We start from the raw sequence: 19,068 nt of genomic DNA on the forward strand, positions 1-19,068 counted from the left end.
AGTGAGTGAGGGAAAGTGGTTAAGCTTCAGGGAGAGACGCATTTTCTGTGTAACATGAGGGAGAAAAGTGAGGGGACAGTGATGGAACTACAGGGAGTGACGCATTTTACTGTGTGACTTGGGACGGGGGTGAGGGGAGAGTCGCTAAGATACAGGGAGAGACGCATTTTCTGTGTGACACCAGGGACAAGGTTGAGGGGACAGTGACTGAGATACAGGGAACAATGCATTTTACTGTGTGAGTCCGGGTGGGGGGTGGTAAGGGGAGAATGGCTAAGATACAGGGAGTGATGCATTTTTTGTGTAACAGTCACGAGGGAGAAAGGTGACAGGAGAGTGATCATCCAATTAAATGTTATTTGGTAACTCAAATCCTACACTGTTGTATGATGACAACTATCACTGCACAGTCAGTCTCCCCTTCTACAGCAGCCTCCTGTGATGTTGTTAATTGTACAGATAATAATGATACCTGCATAAAGAAATTAGGATCATTGAGAATCTGTGGTGAGGGTGATGTTCAGTTTGGGGGTGGTTGGGGTTACATAGAGCCCACAGCAATTATGATGCATGTTTTTCGTCTGTCTGCGGGCGAGGCTGAGAGTGGAGCAGGTGGTCACTTCCTCAGTACTCGATATTAACCTCACTCCGTTTTCACTCACAGTTTGCAAATCAACCGACCTGCTTCAGAGTAACAAAGTTGAGCATCTTCTGCTGTTATTGAGAGTTATCCAATCTGATTTGCTGGTGATGGGTCAGTTAACTGATTGGGTAGATATGTTGCATCATGTATGACCAACATCACTCTTGATATGTTATCAAAGTACAGACCTGGCTGGGGAGATCTGTAGAGGTGAAGCCATAGTACTACCGCTGGAAGAACATGGCGCCTGAATACATGTCAGCCCACTTCTGTCAGACAAGCCAGAGACTCTGTATCCTACAGGCCCCTAATACTCCAGGGGGTATATTTACTAAACTGCTGGTTTGAAAAAGTATAGATGTTGCCTATAGAAACCAATCAGATTCTAGTTATCATTTATTTAGTACATTCTACAAAAGGACAGCAAGATTCTGATTGGTTGCTATAGGCAACATCTCCACTTTTTCAAACCCACAGTTTAGTAAATATACCCCTAGGCCTTATATCAGCCGCAAGGGGCTGCAGTGACTATCGTTGTGCTACTGGCTGAGAGTTGCAATGAATTTTATGAATACTGAAGAGTCTGTAATAATATGAAGGTATTTGGGACTAAATCAGGAGGTCTGTATACACAGAGATCAACTGCCACTCATTGGATTTTATTTGCAGTCCAGTATAAACCATGGTTTATATTGATTCACGGCTGATAGTTGTGAGTACTGTGAGCGTATACATCAAAAATATAGTAAAGATCCTTAGGCAAAGATGGAATATTTCTGCAGTGTGTGCACAGTATACAAAAACAAAATAAAAAAAAAAATATATATATATAATGATATAATATTCACTCTCACCTTTTTATGTTAAATGTCCTGTATTAATAATGTTGTTATAATAATCATATTTTTAACATTTTTATGATTATAAATCTATAGTCTTTATATATTTAATGCTTTTTAAATGGTATGCCAATGCTTCATTATCTAGATAATTGTCATGTCCTTTTTTCCTGTATGCGTAGATGTTTGACAGTTATTATTAACCGCTTGCCTATTTTCTACATGTATGTCTTAGAAGACATCCAGGTCGTGTTCATAGACAACACGTGGGAGGCCCGGGCTGACTTCTCCCAGGCTGACGTGCATAGACAGATCGCCATTGTCCTGAAGACTCCACCGTACCGTGACCTGCACATCACAGACCCGGCTCCTGTCCAGGTCTGTCTACAGAGGAGCACGGATGGCATCCGCAGCGAGGGGCTGATCTTCACGTACATGCCACGGCACAGCAGTGAGTGTGTAGTATGGGCACTGCTACTGTGCGTTGTTCAATCTGTGTGTGGAAGAGATCCGGTGTATTTTCTGTGGTTTTTTTGCTTTGTTTTTTGTAATCATTCCATGGTACTATTATATTCTTAGTATTTTTTTAAGTCTTTCTTCAGGCTCCTCAAATATTACATGTTACAAGATACCAAGAATTAAGGGAGCACAAATAGTACAAACCCCATCATCTTTCTTCCCAATGGCTGACTCAATGATTAATCAATATGTTCTCGGTTTTTATTTTTTTCAGATTTAATCTCTTTGTTTCACTCTTATTCTTAATTTTAGGACTTTTTATTAAAACACAAGTCTCTTTTATTTTTGAAAGTCCACATCAGCAGGATTATAGGTCAATAAAAGTTTGTAAACCCTTTAGAATTTCAATTTGCCTCTAAATTCTAATAGATTAAGAAAATCTGACTAAATGAATAGCAAACACAAGTTGTAATATTCCTGTCTTTATATAACAGACATAATGATCCAACAGTCTTATATAGGATTAGTATGTCAACCTTGACATTTAGTAACTGGTGGAATATTCTTTAGGAGTAATTCCTGCAGACAAACATTTCCTGTAACTATTCCTGTAAATATACCATATTGGTAGATTTACTAAACTGCGGGTTTTAAAAAGTGGAGATGTTGCCTATAGCAACCAATCAGATTCTAGCTGTCATTTTGTACATCATTATCTTTGAGTGCTTGGTTAAAATTGTATGTAATCTGCCTGACCATGGATCGACGAAGACTAAAGTCTATAGCAACGATATCGTTACCATTTCCAGCACCATGTCCATAATTCATTTCCACATAACTCTGTTTTTTTTTTGTACTGGGGAAACATATTCCCAACTGCCTAACTCCAAACAAAATAAAAAACCAATGAATTGTATCCTTACAGCAGCTAGGTTGATATTGACCAGTTGGGAGAACCACAGGGAACTGGAACCTCTAGGGGCTGAACCCAGGAATAACATCCTGATATTTGTTTTATAAATATGGACAAATTGGGATTTTGTCTTCTCAAATTGCTAGGGTTGACCTATTTGTGTGAATGCAGCCTTTGCCTGAATCTGTATTTATCTTATTTATTTTCTATATGTACATTGCAATATGCTACCAAAACAAGCTCCATATGTCCTGAAAACAACAATATAAAATGCACTTGTATAGATTAGAAAATGAAAAAAGGTATTCCCCTTGAACCCTATGGACTGTACATAGGTGGAGATCAAGTATGAAATCCCTCCAATCATAAAGGGGTTATATTTCGTTACAAACACCGGTTTCCAAGGCAGTCACATTACTGACTGTAAAGGAGAATTGCATCAGATATAGAAAGTAGACACGATGCTAATCTGTATAAATGAATAACATGTCATTTTGGTACCAAGCTATGCTCAGACTGCATGGCGCATTACAATAATGAGACTATTTAATTAATGGATCAATGCATAAAGGTGCTTAAACCCATGACAACCAATCAGATTCGGTCATTTTCTAGTGCACTTTAGCAATGAAAGTAAACTGATTGGTTAGTATGGGTGCACATAAGTTATTACATAAGGACAGATTTCTTCCAGGCTCCTCTAGGAACATTGTACATGTCATGTTGGCTAAGAGTCCACAAGAGAGGCCTTTAAAACAAATAGCATCACCCTCTACTTCAGTGATGTCAGGGATCTGATAAGTGCCGCACATTACTTTGTGAAGATGCATCATATCATATTATAAGATCAGAGCACATCAGTATGACATCGCCATCCAGTAATAAACCAACCTACTTCACAATCTGTATGAGAGCCACACAGTGCTACATCGGAATCACTATGAAGCTGCCCAAAGGGGAATGTACTTGGAGAGCTGTATGTGACTCCTTCTAGGCCTGTGGACCAGCATTGCTCTACTTATAGCATTGTCTAAACCTTTCTTGCAGATTCCTATGCCCTGCACAATAAGAGGCCTCGCTTCTCTTCTCCTTTAGACGAGTTCAGCGGTCCTGGTAGGTGCCAAGTCCCATTACCTGCTCTTGTCTAAGATTAGACCATAGCCCCTGTGACCATATCATCTCTCCACAGATCCACACGGGATTGAGTTGAAAAGAAAGAAAGCGAGACCAGATTACGTGGATCACTTTACATCCAATGCAGGTAATCACCCATAATTTATACTGTGTTAAATAAACACACTGGTGTCATAATGAGACATACAAAGACAGACGAGGAAGAAGGTTTGGTTGCAGTATCTGGTGAAGGAAAGTTATGGTTGACAGCAGATGACTGGTGTAAGATTTCTACATTGATTGGTTCATATTTTGTGTCTCTGCCTTCCAACGTCTCTCCTTGTTTCCTCTGCGCCATGCCGCGCCACCGCAAGCTGCGCTGAAACGCCAGTCATCCAATGGCTGCTTTATGTTTGGTGGCTGATAGTACAGTAGTCACACGCACTTTCCACACCAGCAGCTACAATGTTATTCCACTACCCTATGTATCAAGTGCACCCCAAAGCGGTGGTAAGATCATATTGGCAGGGCCATCTTCATCTTCTGTTACATGACATTGTACGTAATAGTCTGTGTCATGATTCCCTCAATGTGCAGCATCAAGTAATATGTCAGTAAATAAATAAATAAAATATAATAATAATAGTAGTTAGTTGGGTACTTTTATGTGAGACTGTTATGAAGTTTAGAAATGGTGCTTTCATTAAAATATAAAACTCTTATCCAGCAATAGTTACTTATATTATAGATATTGCTGTGACACAGTCATATTCTCAAACTACATGGTTACAGTGACAGAATAGAAACAATTGTTCATGGTCATAAGTAATAAAATTGTTAGCTCTTCTGGGCAGAAGCTTCTTTCCTGCTGCAAAGTGCTGTGTACATTTTGTGGCACCAAAGAAATAAAGCTGTAAATATATAGGTATATGGTGACCAAAGCAATCAATACTATTATAGAAAATTACAGTAATTCAATCCGGTAGATAGTGGACAGATATTCCTGAGAGATCCACCGGCTTCTAATCTGCATTTTTGTTTCTGCACCTTTGATAGTATAACTAGCACCATTCTTAAGCATGTGGAATGTATTATTACAAAATCATTTACATGCATGTACCACCCGTGGCTCCCTTGTGCTATCATTACTATACTTTTAATTAGAGATGCTCAGGCTCGGTTCCTTGTGAACCGAACACCCCTGAACTTAGGGGATCCGAGTACTTTGCGCGCCCTCAGAATGAAAAGCGAGGCAAAGCGTAATCGTTACTTCGTCGAATCTCGGGATTTTTGGATTCCTTTTTAAGATCCAACATAACGGTGGGAGGGAGGAAGGGCGGGTCCAAGGACAATTCCATCTTGCACCAGTTTTCTTTTCTGCCACTGCTGTGTGCCAGTGTGTCCTAGATGTGCTAGGAACTGCTATATGTTTGTGCCATTGCTCTGTCGCTTACCATCCAGACAGGTCGCTGCAGTATTTGTCCGAAAGTGTATGAAAATAATATTGTGATCTGTGAGGTGGTCAAAATTGACTGCAAATGACTTGAAATTAGCGTTAATAAGGTTAATAATAATGTGGGAACAAAAAAAAGAGCTGTAGCATATTTTAGGATTTTTTCTAAAAAATCCAAAACCAAAACACGCGAGGGCGGTTTTGCCAAAACCAAAACACGAAGCTAATCCAGATCCAACACCAAAACCAGTTCACAGGGGTCAGTGAGCATCTCTACTTTTAATATATTAAGGTACGTGAAGGGTTTTTTTTCAATGTGTTGCGATTTTTCCCTGGAAGTCCCAGTTTTTGCCACTGAGAATGGTTTACGCAGCAGGGTGATTTGATCAGGATTGGTGGAAATAAGGCTTATAAATGTATTGTTGCAAAGGGAGCAAGGAGTGGTTAATATAGACTGACCATACTACATGTTATATGTGTGTGCCAATCTTACATTCGGCACCCTGCTTTAATGATACTAATTTGGAAGTCTGTACTTGGTACACTTTGTACCCCGCCTGATGAAGACAATTGGCTCACAAAGGTTTGTTTCGTCAAATACTTTGTCCGACCCATGTCGGAAACCAGACAGTTATGCTTCTGGTGGAGTTTTTTTATTCTTCGATTAACCAAATACTTTACACTTTATTTTGCTGAAACTAATATTTCTAGACTGGTTCCCTGTCCCCAAATCTGGTATAGTCTGTAAGGAGGTGCTGGTCCAGTCTCCGTTTGTATATAACGTACTCGGACAGGGCTCTCTAAGTACAAACAGACAAACAGGGCTTTGTACACAAGGGCCAAATACTGACAAACAGATGTAATACAACAGAGTCTGTTGAGGCTGACAGGAAAGGTCACATCCAGCCTGCGAGCTTCCAGTGATATCTCCTTGGTCAGTAGACAACATACAGGACGGTTTGTTTTATTCTGAGGTTAGAGGGTAAATGCATCAAGCTGCAAGTTTGCAGCGGGTTTGAAAAGTAACTAAACATTTCAGTGCCCTGGCCAAGACAGAGCATTAAATAGAGATTATTATTACTGATAAACACATCACTGCCTTTTTTAATATAGTACTTGTTATTTATAATTAATTACTTATTATGGCCCCCTCTCCCCTCCTTTTATTTTATTTTATTTTTGTTTTTACAGCCCGCTCTCTCATCCCCCTCTCCCCACCATTGTTATTTACAGCCCCCCGTTCTTTTCGCCCCCTTCTCTCCCCTCTTGTCTTTTTTATAGCCCCCTTTCCCCATGTTCATTACAGCACCCTTCCTCCCATTCTTCACAGTCCCCTCCCCTTGTTTTTTTTTCTACTGCCCCCTCTTTCTCCCCTCCTGTTTTTTTACAGCCCCCTCCCCCCTCCTGTTCTGTACAGCCCCCTCTCTCCCTACCCACGATTCTCACAGCCTCCTGACAACAATATACTTACATATTAGGGCTCCTCAGCTTCTCTTGTTTCTGCCTCCTGCTTCTTCTTGCTCTGTCATCGTCTTCTTCTGTCTGTCTTCTTCCTACTTCTTTTCTCTGTGCAGGCTCCTCAATGCAGTGTCCTGACGTCACATGTTCACGTCGGGTACACTGCAGGGAGCCGGCGTTCTCAGTGTGACGGCTCCTTGTCACTCAAAAATGTCCGCAGTCCTGCGGTAAGGGCGCTGGGACCATCTGGGGGCTGCATATAGCAGGCGGGTGTTGCGCCCCCTCCGCGTTGCGCGTTGGCCGGTCACTCTACACGCATCGCCCTCCACACGGATCTGCTCGATATTTATTATTATTAATAGTTGGCAATAATCATTCAAATACATTTAAATCAATACAGTATAATGTGTATATTCATTACACTATAAATTGAGATTATGTCTACTGCCTATATTACACTTATATCTTATGTCTTCACTAGATTCTAAGATATTTCCCTAATCAACTAATAATATTTTAATGCATATACTGTATCTATAAACTTTGACAATTTTAATTGACTATCGTGGACTCATATCAGTACCTTTATTTGTCCTCTCATGAGTAAAGCAATATGGCAGCTCCCACTCTTCATATGTAAAATTATGCTAATTTGTTGTCTACACCAATTATTTTTCAGCTCTGATTCTCATGTGTGATCCATCTATTCACACAGGATGCTCTTTGTATGAATAGATGGAATAATTGCTTAATTAAATAGATTAATACAGCTGTGCTTGTTTAAGGAAATATCCACAATATAATCTGTTTGGGGTACTGGTGTCCACATAATAAACACTAATTATACTGAATTCTGAATGGGATCAATCATCAAAATGGATGACGAATGTCCTGGTGAAAAGTCATGTCATTTCAGGGCATAATAAAAAGATAAAACCATTACTTCTGCCTCTTACAGTGGAGGCAGCCATTTTGTGAGCTGTTCTACTACTCAGAAGAATGCAGCCTATCCATTCACTAGGAATCAGTGACCTCATTGTTACGTGATGTCACTGACTCCGGGTGCAGTGATAGGCTGCATGTGCACAGCCATTGATTCAGTCTACAAAATGGCTGACTTCGCTAGGTGTAAGATTAGCCCATTTTAATTGTAACATCCCACATACAAATATATTGAAAGTTATGAGAAATGTATAGTAACTCAATTTAAACTTTTTTTTTTTTTTTTTATTATTATTTCTTTAACTCTTGGTTAGACTTTGCCGTGAACATTCCGGAACCTTTCCCAGAATTTCAATATTTGGCTGGGGTTAATTTGTCTGTTCCAATTGACCCTGCACTGGATGAGACTCCCCATGCTGAAGACATGTCTTCAAACCTTGAAGTCTATATGTCGTGGATACCCCCTGAAGTGGATGACTTGGAAGCCCCATGTCCCTTTGAAGGCTTTGCCCAAGGCAACGACGACGATGCGACAGCCAGCTTGGTGGGGTTCAGCCTCGCCCTCACTGGGGAGCAAGGGCGGCAGTACTCAGATTGCAGTTATCCAGAGGATACAAGATTGGATGGTTGCTAACCATTGCTGGATTCCTTGGGCAGAAATGGATTTCTTCATATAGTACCAAGAATTCATTGTGAGAACCCTCTTCAATCCCTTATTTTTAGGACATATTCTAACTGGAGTGAAAATTCTCAGAGGTCTGGGAGCAGGTATCAGATAGTGAGAGGTGTTGGTGGTGTTAGTGTAAATACAGTAGTAACAATATACCCACAATCCCGGCATTAAGACTGAAAATCCCACTACATCCACACAAATGTAAATACGACCTCGGATGATTTAATGGACAAAGGCACTTAGCAACTGATTATAAACTACAATACTACCATAAATCCTAACTTCTAAAGTAGGTGACTGTAATGGACAATACTCTTTTTGGGTAAATACATTGATGAGAAACAACCAGAAACTTAAAGCACTAACTGTTTTTTTTATGTAGATATTAAAAAGAACATATTTTTTAAAAAATCACTGTGCGTTATACATATGTGGGCTGTGGATAGTTACACAACAGAGGGGTAACGGCTTCTGCTAAAAATATATCTGAATGGTGCAGATCCCACTTAAAAGGAGGTTACAATAATGTCATTTATGTCACTATTTCTATCCCTTAGTACTATATACATAGGTGGCTACGAGTTCAGTTTCTACATTTCATAAGTTTCATAAGCACTTACTATTGCACTGCGAATTGCAATTACATGTTATCACCAGCGTCAGGTACACACGTTGGCCAAGACCAAATCGTGGCTTAGAGAATGCGTGGATCGGCAGCAGGAATGGTTAGTACAGGTGGATCCACAACACAAAGCACAGGGTCCAGGACTTCCAAACTCTGGTTGTACTGTGAGCTCCCTTATCCCATGACGCTTAAATAGGACTCTGGCCTGGCCTACGATATTATTGTATTCTTCTAGTCCTGAACAATGAATGTGGAGAGATGCCACACCATGTTCTCTGGCAAGAGCCCACATATGAAGTTCATGATATCCGTTGTGGCCGCAGAGTGTGTCCAGATCCGCCTTTACACTTGATAGATCGGTAGAGGTAGGCACTGCCTGGAGGAGAATACGGCCATTTTGAACAATGTCTGAGAAGACTGAAGCAACCATGATCGTTATGGAAACCAAAGAGAGAGCAGGATCTAAGTAGTGTACCGCCGGGTGGCTGAACAGGTGAAGCAGCAAGCTGCTGGTGAGGAGGAGCGATGAAGGCGCTAAGGAGCACAGCAGGCGCAGAACCAGCCGCCATCTTGGTTGACGCTCTTGCACTCGTGCCAGACACAGACCTGGTTTTATAGAAGAATAGAGAGTATGTGTTTCAGCTGACTGACTAATAAAAAGACCTTCCAGATGTGAGCTCAGGTCAGAGAAATAAAGATACAGAGATTGGCTTAAACATTTAACTGCACGAGGAAGCAAAATAAATTCACATTCTTTATCCTAACCAAATGTAAGCGCTGCTTTAATGCGGCTTTTCTGCCTTCAAGTGACTTAATTTATTGGCTTGTAATTTGTCCTCTTCAGACTTATATCAAATCTATAACGTGTTGTTTTTATCATCCTCCTGCATCTCTATATCAATGATAGGCACCAAGCGGCCCTAGGGCCACATACAGTCCTCCGAGCCTTCCTCTTTATTGTCTGATATGTCTCTTATAGCCTGTAACACTTTAAAATGCCTGCTGATATTTTATTAGATAGGTGTCTCTTTGATTAGTAAATGTATTGTTTTATCTTATTACTGAGATTAAGGTTAAGCTGCGGCTGTTTGCAGGTTAGAGGGCCGCCCATGCTGGCCATGAAGTGTATCATTGCTCTGTATCAACAGGCGGAGTTGCTCATTGTGGTTGCTTGGTTCTGGATAAGGGCAGCACAGTGGCTCAGTGGTTAGCACTTCTGTCTCACAGCACTGGAGTCATGAGTTCGATTCCCGACCATGGCCTCATCTGTGTGGAGTTTGTATGTTCTCCCCGTGTTTGCGTGGGTTTCCTCAGCGTGCTCTGGTTTCCTCCCACACTCCAAAACAGACTAGTAGGTTAGTTGGCTGCTATCAAAATTGACCCGTGTGCGTGCGTGCATACGTGCATGTTGGGGAATTTGGACTGTAAGCACCAATGGGGCAGGGACTGATGTGAGTGAGTTCTCTGTACAGCGCTGCGGAATTAGTGGCGCTATATAAATAATTGATGAAAATGGATACAATTATATCCTATGTGTAGCTCAGCAGAGCTGTTAGTACTTGAGGGCAATGTGAATAAATAACTCTGCCTCATGACATTAGGAAGCAAGAAAAATACATTTATAAAGAGTTTCAGAAGGGTATGTACGAGCCAACAAATTAAAGTCATCTTACGGTGGATAACTTGCGTTTGCTTTCACTATAACTATATAATGTTAAACTTGCTACCCTACGGTCAGCCATTCCTGCTAGCTTAGTCTCATCATACAACAAGCCTTACCTTGAAAAGCTCCAGTGACAGCCATATATATCACATTAAACAGCAGACCCAGCACTCCGGCCACGAGGATGAGCGCTGGACGGTGAGAGTGGTGAGGACGCACCAGATGTCCCAGCGACCCTAGTGTGAGAGACAGACACAGGGAAGAGAGTAGGAGTGGAGAGAGTAGCGAGAAGAGAGTTGGGAGTCTGGCCTTGGCATGTGGGGGCAAAGAGGATGAGTGGGGGAGAATGAGATCGGGACAGAGTGCAATGAGGAGAGAGAGTGTGTGAGCGGAGTCAGCAAGAGTGAGCAGCGAGTCTGAGAGTCTACTCATTATGATCTGGGTGAGGAAAACCGCAAAAGCCACAGCGAAGAGCAGAATATGAGACAGCATTTTGATAGCTAAAGGAAAAGCGGTGGATAGAAAAGAGGAGGAAAAGGGTGAGTTACAAATATATCGTCAATGGGGTTGAAAACAGACACTGGCCTATCAACATCAAACCTCTAATTGTGTTAGACTGAGGAATGTCAAACAAACCAGCTAACAAGGCTGCAGACAATATTAGTACACAGGTTGCTGGATATGCACCCTCAGTCCCTTTCTTTTCAGCTGTGTTCATCCATATGGTGAACGTAGAATAAACATCATTTGGGTCGTGGATCACTGAACTCTGAGGAGAATGTTCACAGTAAGCACAGAATTTGTAGAGAACGATGGAACAGACCAAGATCTCCACTTGCTTTATTGTTTTCTTCCCTTCATGGATCATTCCACCATCCACTATATCACTGTATGGTAGATTTCTCACTAGGGATCAATAATCACTATTTCAAATTGTGCTTATGCTGCGTTCACCATGCAGCCGAGGCAGAATGGATACCAGGTACATGACAAGGTGTGTTTGTGCATTAGGCCCTAACCTTACAAGCAGGAAGCAGTCCATCCCGATCCCTTGATTGGCTATTGAATTCACATCCTTGATCAATAACCCCAATAATATAATTTTAGTTCAATTTCTTGTTAAAAAAAGGCTTTCACTTATTAAACCTTGCCATATCCACTTCCCTTAACAGGAAATTACATAGCCAAGAAAAGACAGAGCTTTAGCAGGAGAATATCTTATAATGACAAGTTATAAACGTAAACTAGAGCTAAGTTAACCTAAATAATGTATCAATGTTTTTTACTGAACTGTTTACATCTGCAGTTGGATATTTATTCACATCTTTATTCTTATAAAGTGGCTCAGTGGTTAGCACTTCTGCCTCACAGCACTGGGGTCATGAGTTCGATTCTTGACCATGACCTTATCTGTCTGGAGTTTGTATGTTCTCCCTGTGTTTGCGTGGGTTTCCTCCCACACTCTAAAAACATGCTAGTAGGTTAATTGGCTGCTATTAAATTGACCCTAGTCTCACTCTGTCTGTGTGTATGTTAGGGAATTTAGACTGTAAACTCTAGTGGGGCAGGGACTGATGTGAGTGAGTTCTCTGTACAGCGCTGCAGAATTAGTGGCACTATATAAATAAATAAATGATGATAAAGTTGAACTGAGAAGCCATATTGGCAAATTTCAGATTCTATAAAGGCTAGGTAAGGGCATGTCAGTTCTCATGGTTCAACAGCAGGGGGCAGACCACAGGCCATCTAAGAGGCACTGCTTTTGTAATAGCATTTTTCTTCTTTAAACGGACACAGGCTTTAGATCGTACGATATGTATATCCTCTTAAGAAACCACTCAACTCTAAGTTCATATTTTTATACCTGCCTTGTCCTCTTTAAGCAGGAGAGGGTCTCGACTAAAAAGTCCTTTTGGAGTAACTCAGTTGCTCCATAGCAAGAAGGCGTCCATCTTTGTCTGGTCAGTCTGCAAGTGTATAGTTATTCTTGTATCTGAAGAAGGTTGTGCACTGTGTGGTGTCCTCTTGTTGAGAAAAAATAAAGCAGCTCAGATGAGCATATATGGGGCATATTCAGTTAGCTTCCAGGATAGCGGCATCGCACGGCCGCGCACATAAAGTGCAATTACAGTACCGCCGCCGGTGTAGCGGTATCGGGAAGGAGGCTGCTGCGCGATGCTGCTAATTAAATATTCCCCTATAACTGAACTTGTTACCCTGGCGTTCATGATAGGTGAACTCCATCACTTGGGAAATAATACTATTTGTGGCGCCACTGTCTTTATACATGTATAATATAACCATGTTTTAATGGTTAAAAAACTGCAAATTCTATAGTTCAATTTAATTTCAACTGTGAGCAGAAATATAATCACTTTCAGAATGCAGTAGTGGAAACTTTACTACAAGTTGTGTATTGTAGGGATTACAGTGCCCCTTACTGTGACATTATAGGGATATTTAACGGCAGCTTAGGAGCTCTGCAATCGGTAGTTTGTGGTGCATAGCAGTAAACAGAAAGACTGGACACTGAGATTGGATAACAAAAAAAAAAAAGAGGCCTTAGCTAAAGTAACATTTTTATCAAACCAACCTCAGAATAGTGAGGCCTGTGTACTTCTATCTTTGGGAGACTCCGGTTTCCTCCCACACTCCGAAAACATACTGGAAGGTTAATTGGCTGCTATCAAAATTGACCCTAGTCTGTGTGTTAAGGAATTTAGACTGTAAGCTCCAATGGGGCAGGGACTGATGTGAGTGAGTTCTCTGTACAGCGCTGCGGAATTAGTGGGCGCTATATGAATAGCTGATGATGAGATAAATGAGTGAAAAAGTAGCCTACATTAACAGGTATTAATGTAGCATAACTTTAACACTTAAAAAGACAGCTACTGTCAAATTATTCTAGGTAACATTATATAGAACTGAACTTGTATTTCACTACATAATTGTACACATTATTATAATAAAAATCAACTAAGTCTTTTACATTTCCAGTATGATGTAACTTCTTAATAAGCCTGCAGGTGTCACTGTTCTAAGTAATAACTATAGGGAGTGTTAGTTAAGATTCACACAGGTAGCAATATAATAAATGTCATAACAACACAGAAATACATATCACTTTACTAATGAATTATATTGCCAAGTTCATTTTATATTTTGTTAACCAAAATAAAAAAAAAAAGCATTTTCATAAAGGTTTTCCAGTATGTGTGAGAAGGCATTCTTGTAATTTTCAGTGTTCAAAAACAATATATTAGATGGAAGTTATTTTCGTGGAGCAAGGCAATAAAAGAATACGCGGCTGTCACATTCCTTTTCAAATAGGTGACCACCATGAATTAACATTTAATAGTGCATCAATGAACACATCATCATCATCATTTATTTATATAGCGCCACTAATTCCGCAGCGCTGTACAGAGAACTCATTCACATCAGTCCCTGCCCCATTGAAGCTTACGGTCTAAATTCCCTAATATAGACACATATAGACAGACAGGGAGAGACTAGGGTCAATTTTTAATAGCAGCCAATTAACCTACTAGTATGTTTTTTGGAGTGTGGGAGGAAACCCACACAAACACAGGGAGAACATACAAGCTCCACACAGATAACACCATGGTCGGGAATCGAGCTCATGACCCCAGTGCTGTGAGGCAGAAGTGCTAACCACTTAGCCACCGTGCTCAGGGCCATCTTTTCCATTGGGCACGATGGGCAGGTGCCCGGGGGCCCCACGGGCAAGGGGTCCCCATATGCAGGGCTCTTAATTAGAATAAATCCTGCAAAAGAAAAAACCTGCAAAAAAAACCCTTCAAGGGTCACTGAGCAAGTACATCTATCTATCTGTATCTCTATACATCTATATCTGTATCTCTATACATCTATATCTATATATGTAGGGGCCCCGGTGCACTGCTTTGCCCGGGGGCCCATAATGTTGTTAAGATGGCCCTGACCGTGCTGCCCGACACATATATAACATGATAGACATTTGTATATATTTATTTTTTTTACCCTTCCCCTCATGCAAATCTGAGGTAGGGGATTTATTTTACAAGTTTAAAAGAAAAGGAAAATCTGTTACTGTAGTGTTAGCAAAACCAGAGGAAGGCAACCTGTGGCGGTCCAGCTGTTATAGAACCACAAGTCTCAGCAAGCCTTCGTTCCACAGCAGATGGAGAGCCGCAGGTCTCTTGAGCTTGTATAAAAATAATGAAAGGGTGCACAAGTAAATTTCTGTTTAAACAGTTATCTATTGAAAGACATTATTGTGAAAAGCTGCCCCATTGGAAATAGAGTTGGAATGTGAGATAACAGGAGCTATATACAAACAACTGTCCCCAGCTCACTAGTTTTCATCCATGTCACGTTTTTTCTCTCTTGTTGGAAAGTTTCCTGCTCGTTCCCATGCCCTCCCTCCAACCCACTCCTCTCTCTCTCACTCACAGCATGGCTGAGAACCTTTCCCATTACTCTGTCATTCCTGGCTTTACTGTCACTTCTCCACTTACCTTGTTTCTCTTCTCCCACTCTCTGCCTCTCGCTGGTGTCTGCCGTCTTCCCCTCCATGGATCATGTGCTGGTCACACTGCCCCTTTCTTATGTCTCAGGGTCGCTGTCAGCTGCTCTCCTCCACCCCTCTCTTTCCCTGAGGCACCACTTCTCCCACCTTGATTTCTCCAGTCTCCACAACATGAGCCTGTTTCTCTGTTTTCCCTCACTTGCTTTATTGATCATATACTGCCCCTCTCCTCTGGCTCCCTCCAGCCCCCCTCCCAATATATACACTCCCCTCTCGCTCAGCTGACACTGAAATACAAAGCCCATTTATATACAGCTATAGGGAGAGGACAGCAGATGAGACTATCCAATGGCCTGATGCCAAGGGGTAATATGAACTTGGGACGCCCTGCGCTAGCCATAAAGACAGTGTCTACATGACGGAGAAATCGGCAGCAATGTCTTATCATGAGTTCAGCTGTTCTAAGTCCAGGAATTTCTTCACATCAGCAGTTTTTATAATTTTAAATCTGTATGTCTTTGTATCCAGGAGTGCCAGATTACACAACTGATGTGAGTGAGTTCTCTGTACAGCGCTGCGGAATAAGTGGCGCTATATAAATAAATGATGATGATGATGGGGCAGAACATAATTCACCTTAGAAACTTGTACCATTGTGAAGCTCACAATGGCTCTTTTTTTTTTTTTGTAAAGAGTGCCTCCTTGTGTTTTGTGTTGGACATTCATCCATATGCAGATTCAGACAAATCGTACACATGCAACTCCTTACTTTTAAAGAGGCAAGAAGGGAATGGACATTGGTCAAGTACAGTAAGGACTTGTTCTCGCAAAAAGGAGTGAGACCTGGACATATGAGCCTATCAAAAGCCGTATCTCTTGCGGCTGTTGCAGCGTATTCATGTTTTTAGTTGTCCCGATTCCCCTAGGGAACTCACCCTCCTGCCTAACAGTGTAGGGCTGTGTGACATTATGACAGGGGACCACAAGTTTACCAACCCAACCTGTCATGGTGTACTGCTGGTTATGGCTTTTTTTTTTATGGAAGGTTGTGGCTGTTTGTCCTCCTGAATTTGCCAGAACCATTCCAGGCTACGACCGCTCATGCTTAGATCAATTTTCAGTTTTTAAAATGTACTTATTTTAAAATATACATTAAAATGCCAGTCATCATCATGATCCGCGAGTTAATGATGACAACTGGTGTCTGAAAAGCATCATGAAACGCTTAAAATGTACCACACACTTTAATCATTCAGATGCATGTAACATACTGTGCTATACATATATACGGATAATGGCGTCTCTTTTTTTAACGCATTTCTGGATGCGAATGCACATATGTTCAAACTCAGCAACGACTAGAAATTGGTCAAACGTTGTTCAATTCTAAAAAAAACAAACAAAAAAAAAACAAAACTTGCCAGATACCGCACATATTACATTATACAGAATATCTTGCAGTGGTAAAATAAGATTCAACACTATGGGGCATATTCAGTTAGCTTCCCGGATAGCCGCATTGCACGACCATGCACATAAAGTGCAATTACAGTACCGCCACCGGTGTAGCGGTATCGGGAAGGAGGCAGCCGCGCGATCCCGGGAAGCTATTTGTATATGCCCCTATAACTAAACTTGTTACCCTGGCGTTCATGATAAGTGAACTCGATCACTTGGGAAATAATACTATTTGTGGCGCCACTGTATTTATACATGTATAATATAACCATGTTTTATGGTAAAAAAAATTGCAAATTCTATAGTTCAATTTCATTTCAACTGTGAGCAGAAATATAATCACTTTCAGAATGCAGTATTGGAAACACTACTACATGTGTACTGTAGGGATTACAGTGCCCCTTACTGTGACATTATAGGGATATTTAACGGCAGCTTAGGAGCTCTGCAATCGGTATTAAAGCACTCTTACCACCGAAGCAATTCTAATGTCTGCATAAAATTCAGTAGGAGGTCACTACTCATATTTATACATTTGTAAAAAGTGCTGCAGAGGATGCTGGCTCTGTGTAAATGTTAATAATAATACATAATAAACAGTTTAATTATTTAAACATAATGGAAAAATGTAAGTTTCTATACTACAAAAAGTAAAAACTATTAGTAACTTAATAGCCAACCAGGGACTTTTTTTTTTTTTCAAAATAAATTTTTATTGAGATTTTGTAACACAAAATAGACAAAATACAATGATTTGTATCAACGACAGTATTATCAAAAGCTTGTAAAAACCATAATACAATACAAAATATTAAATGTACATTAGCCCAAAAAAAATAGTAAAAGAAAAAAGAGGTGAGAAAATGAGCAGGAAGGAGAAGGATAGGGAAGAATGTAGCAGGAGGAACCATCTACAGTAGTCAAGTATTTAATCAGAGGCTAAGGGCTAGATTTACTAAGCTGCGGGTTTTAAAAAGTGGGGATGTTGCCTATAGCAACCAATCAGATTCTAGCTGTCATTTTGTAGAAAGTACTAAATAAATGAAGGCTGGAATCTGATTGGTTGCTATAGGCAACATCCCCACTTTTTCAAACCCGCAGCTCAGTAAATCTAGCCCTAAGACTGAGAGCCACGTGGCTATTGGTCGTTTGGAGCAGACAGCTGAATCAAGTGATTCAGGTGGGGTAGGGTGGTTCGTATAGTACTCGTACCAGGGAAACCATTTAATTCAAGGGGAGGATGCTGAGGCAGAGTATTTGAAACCTATTGTTTCCAGCACATAACTGCGCTGGATTTTAGCTACACCTTAGCTGTACCGATCCTTTAGTTGGGAGAAGGACATAACTGCATTATTCTCCCGAAGATCCTGCAACTAAACTGCACCCTGACTATGCCAAAAATCAAGGCAAATGTTTGGGATTAAGGAGGAGAGTGCCATTACGGAGAGGTGAGAAGAAGGGAGACATGAGTCCTGGGTTGACGCTATCATATTATCCCTGACTCTAAGGGAGTCGGAGACACTACGAAGAGGTACGAGTAAAGTCGGTCTACTAGCTTTGTCCATCCATAATAAGTCCTCCAGGGGAAACAGAGGGGAGCTATGTGATTCTGTAAGGACCCAGGGTTTGCGGGGTGGGGGGGCTGCCAGTCTTTAAGTTGGTCGAGTAGGACAGTTTTCTGATATGTTTCCAATTTGGGAGCAGCCACACCCCCTCTAAGCTTGGCGCAAAACATTCGGTTCCTAGCATTTCCTACACCAGACAAAGCTGAAAGCGATAGAGTAAAACTTGTTAATAAGTGACATGGGAACCAAATAAAGGATAGAGAGGAATAGGTACAGGATCTTTGGGAGCAGCATCATCTTCAGAGAGGCCGCCTGTCCTAACCAGGAAATCTCGTAATTTACCCAGGTTTTGGTAAGAGTAACAAATTGCGCCAGTAATGGTTGATAATTACATTCAACAACTTGTAGAGAGTCCGAGGGGATGAGTATACCCAAATACTTCATGGTAGATGAACACCAATGGAACAGGTATGCAGCTTGGAGTGACGAGGGAGTCCTGGGAAAGGGTGACCCCCAGTGCCTCCGTTTTGGATGGGTTGAGTTTATAGTAGGAGGCTGCAGAATAGTCTAATAAAATTCTATATATGTCGGGGATAGTAGTCTCGGGCTTAGTGACAAATAATAATACATCATCGTCGAAAAGACAGATTTTATGATGATTGCTAATGTGGGACCCTGTAACAGAGTCAGATGTTCTAATCTTTTCAGCCAGTAGCTCCATAGCTAGTGCATG

At 41.0% G+C, this 19,068-nt stretch overlaps 2 protein-coding genes across 2 annotated transcripts in view; one reads left to right on the forward strand and one right to left on the reverse strand.

The window, feature by feature from the left end:
* The window catches only part of RELB (RELB proto-oncogene, NF-kB subunit), a 34,902-nt gene extending 25,995 nt beyond the window's left edge, over positions 1-8,907 (forward strand). The window contains exons 8-11 of the mRNA XM_075187140.1: positions 1,718-1,933; positions 3,902-3,967; positions 4,044-4,115; positions 8,135-8,907. Coding sequence (XP_075043241.1) covers positions 1,718-1,933; positions 3,902-3,967; positions 4,044-4,115; positions 8,135-8,454 — 674 coding nt within the window. The 3' untranslated portion in view covers positions 8,455-8,907. The remainder of the gene's footprint in view (positions 1-1,717; positions 1,934-3,901; positions 3,968-4,043; positions 4,116-8,134) is intronic.
* On the reverse strand, positions 8,847-15,547 carry LOC142102331 (calcium/manganese antiporter SLC30A10-like). The gene is made up of 3 exons (XM_075187141.1): positions 15,302-15,547; positions 10,898-11,281; positions 8,847-9,724 (listed from the first exon to the last, which is right to left on the reverse strand). The coding sequence occupies exons 1-3, from the start codon at positions 15,357-15,359 to the stop codon at positions 9,153-9,155; spliced, it is 1,014 nt and encodes a 337-aa protein (XP_075043242.1). The 5' UTR covers positions 15,360-15,547; the 3' UTR covers positions 8,847-9,152.
* Between the last annotated feature and the right edge of the window lie 3,521 nt (positions 15,548-19,068).

The sequence above is a fragment of the Mixophyes fleayi genome, chromosome 9 (assembly GCF_038048845.1).
Source record: "Mixophyes fleayi isolate aMixFle1 chromosome 9, aMixFle1.hap1, whole genome shotgun sequence".
In the NCBI taxonomy this organism is placed as follows: Eukaryota; Metazoa; Chordata; class Amphibia; order Anura; family Limnodynastidae; genus Mixophyes; species Mixophyes fleayi.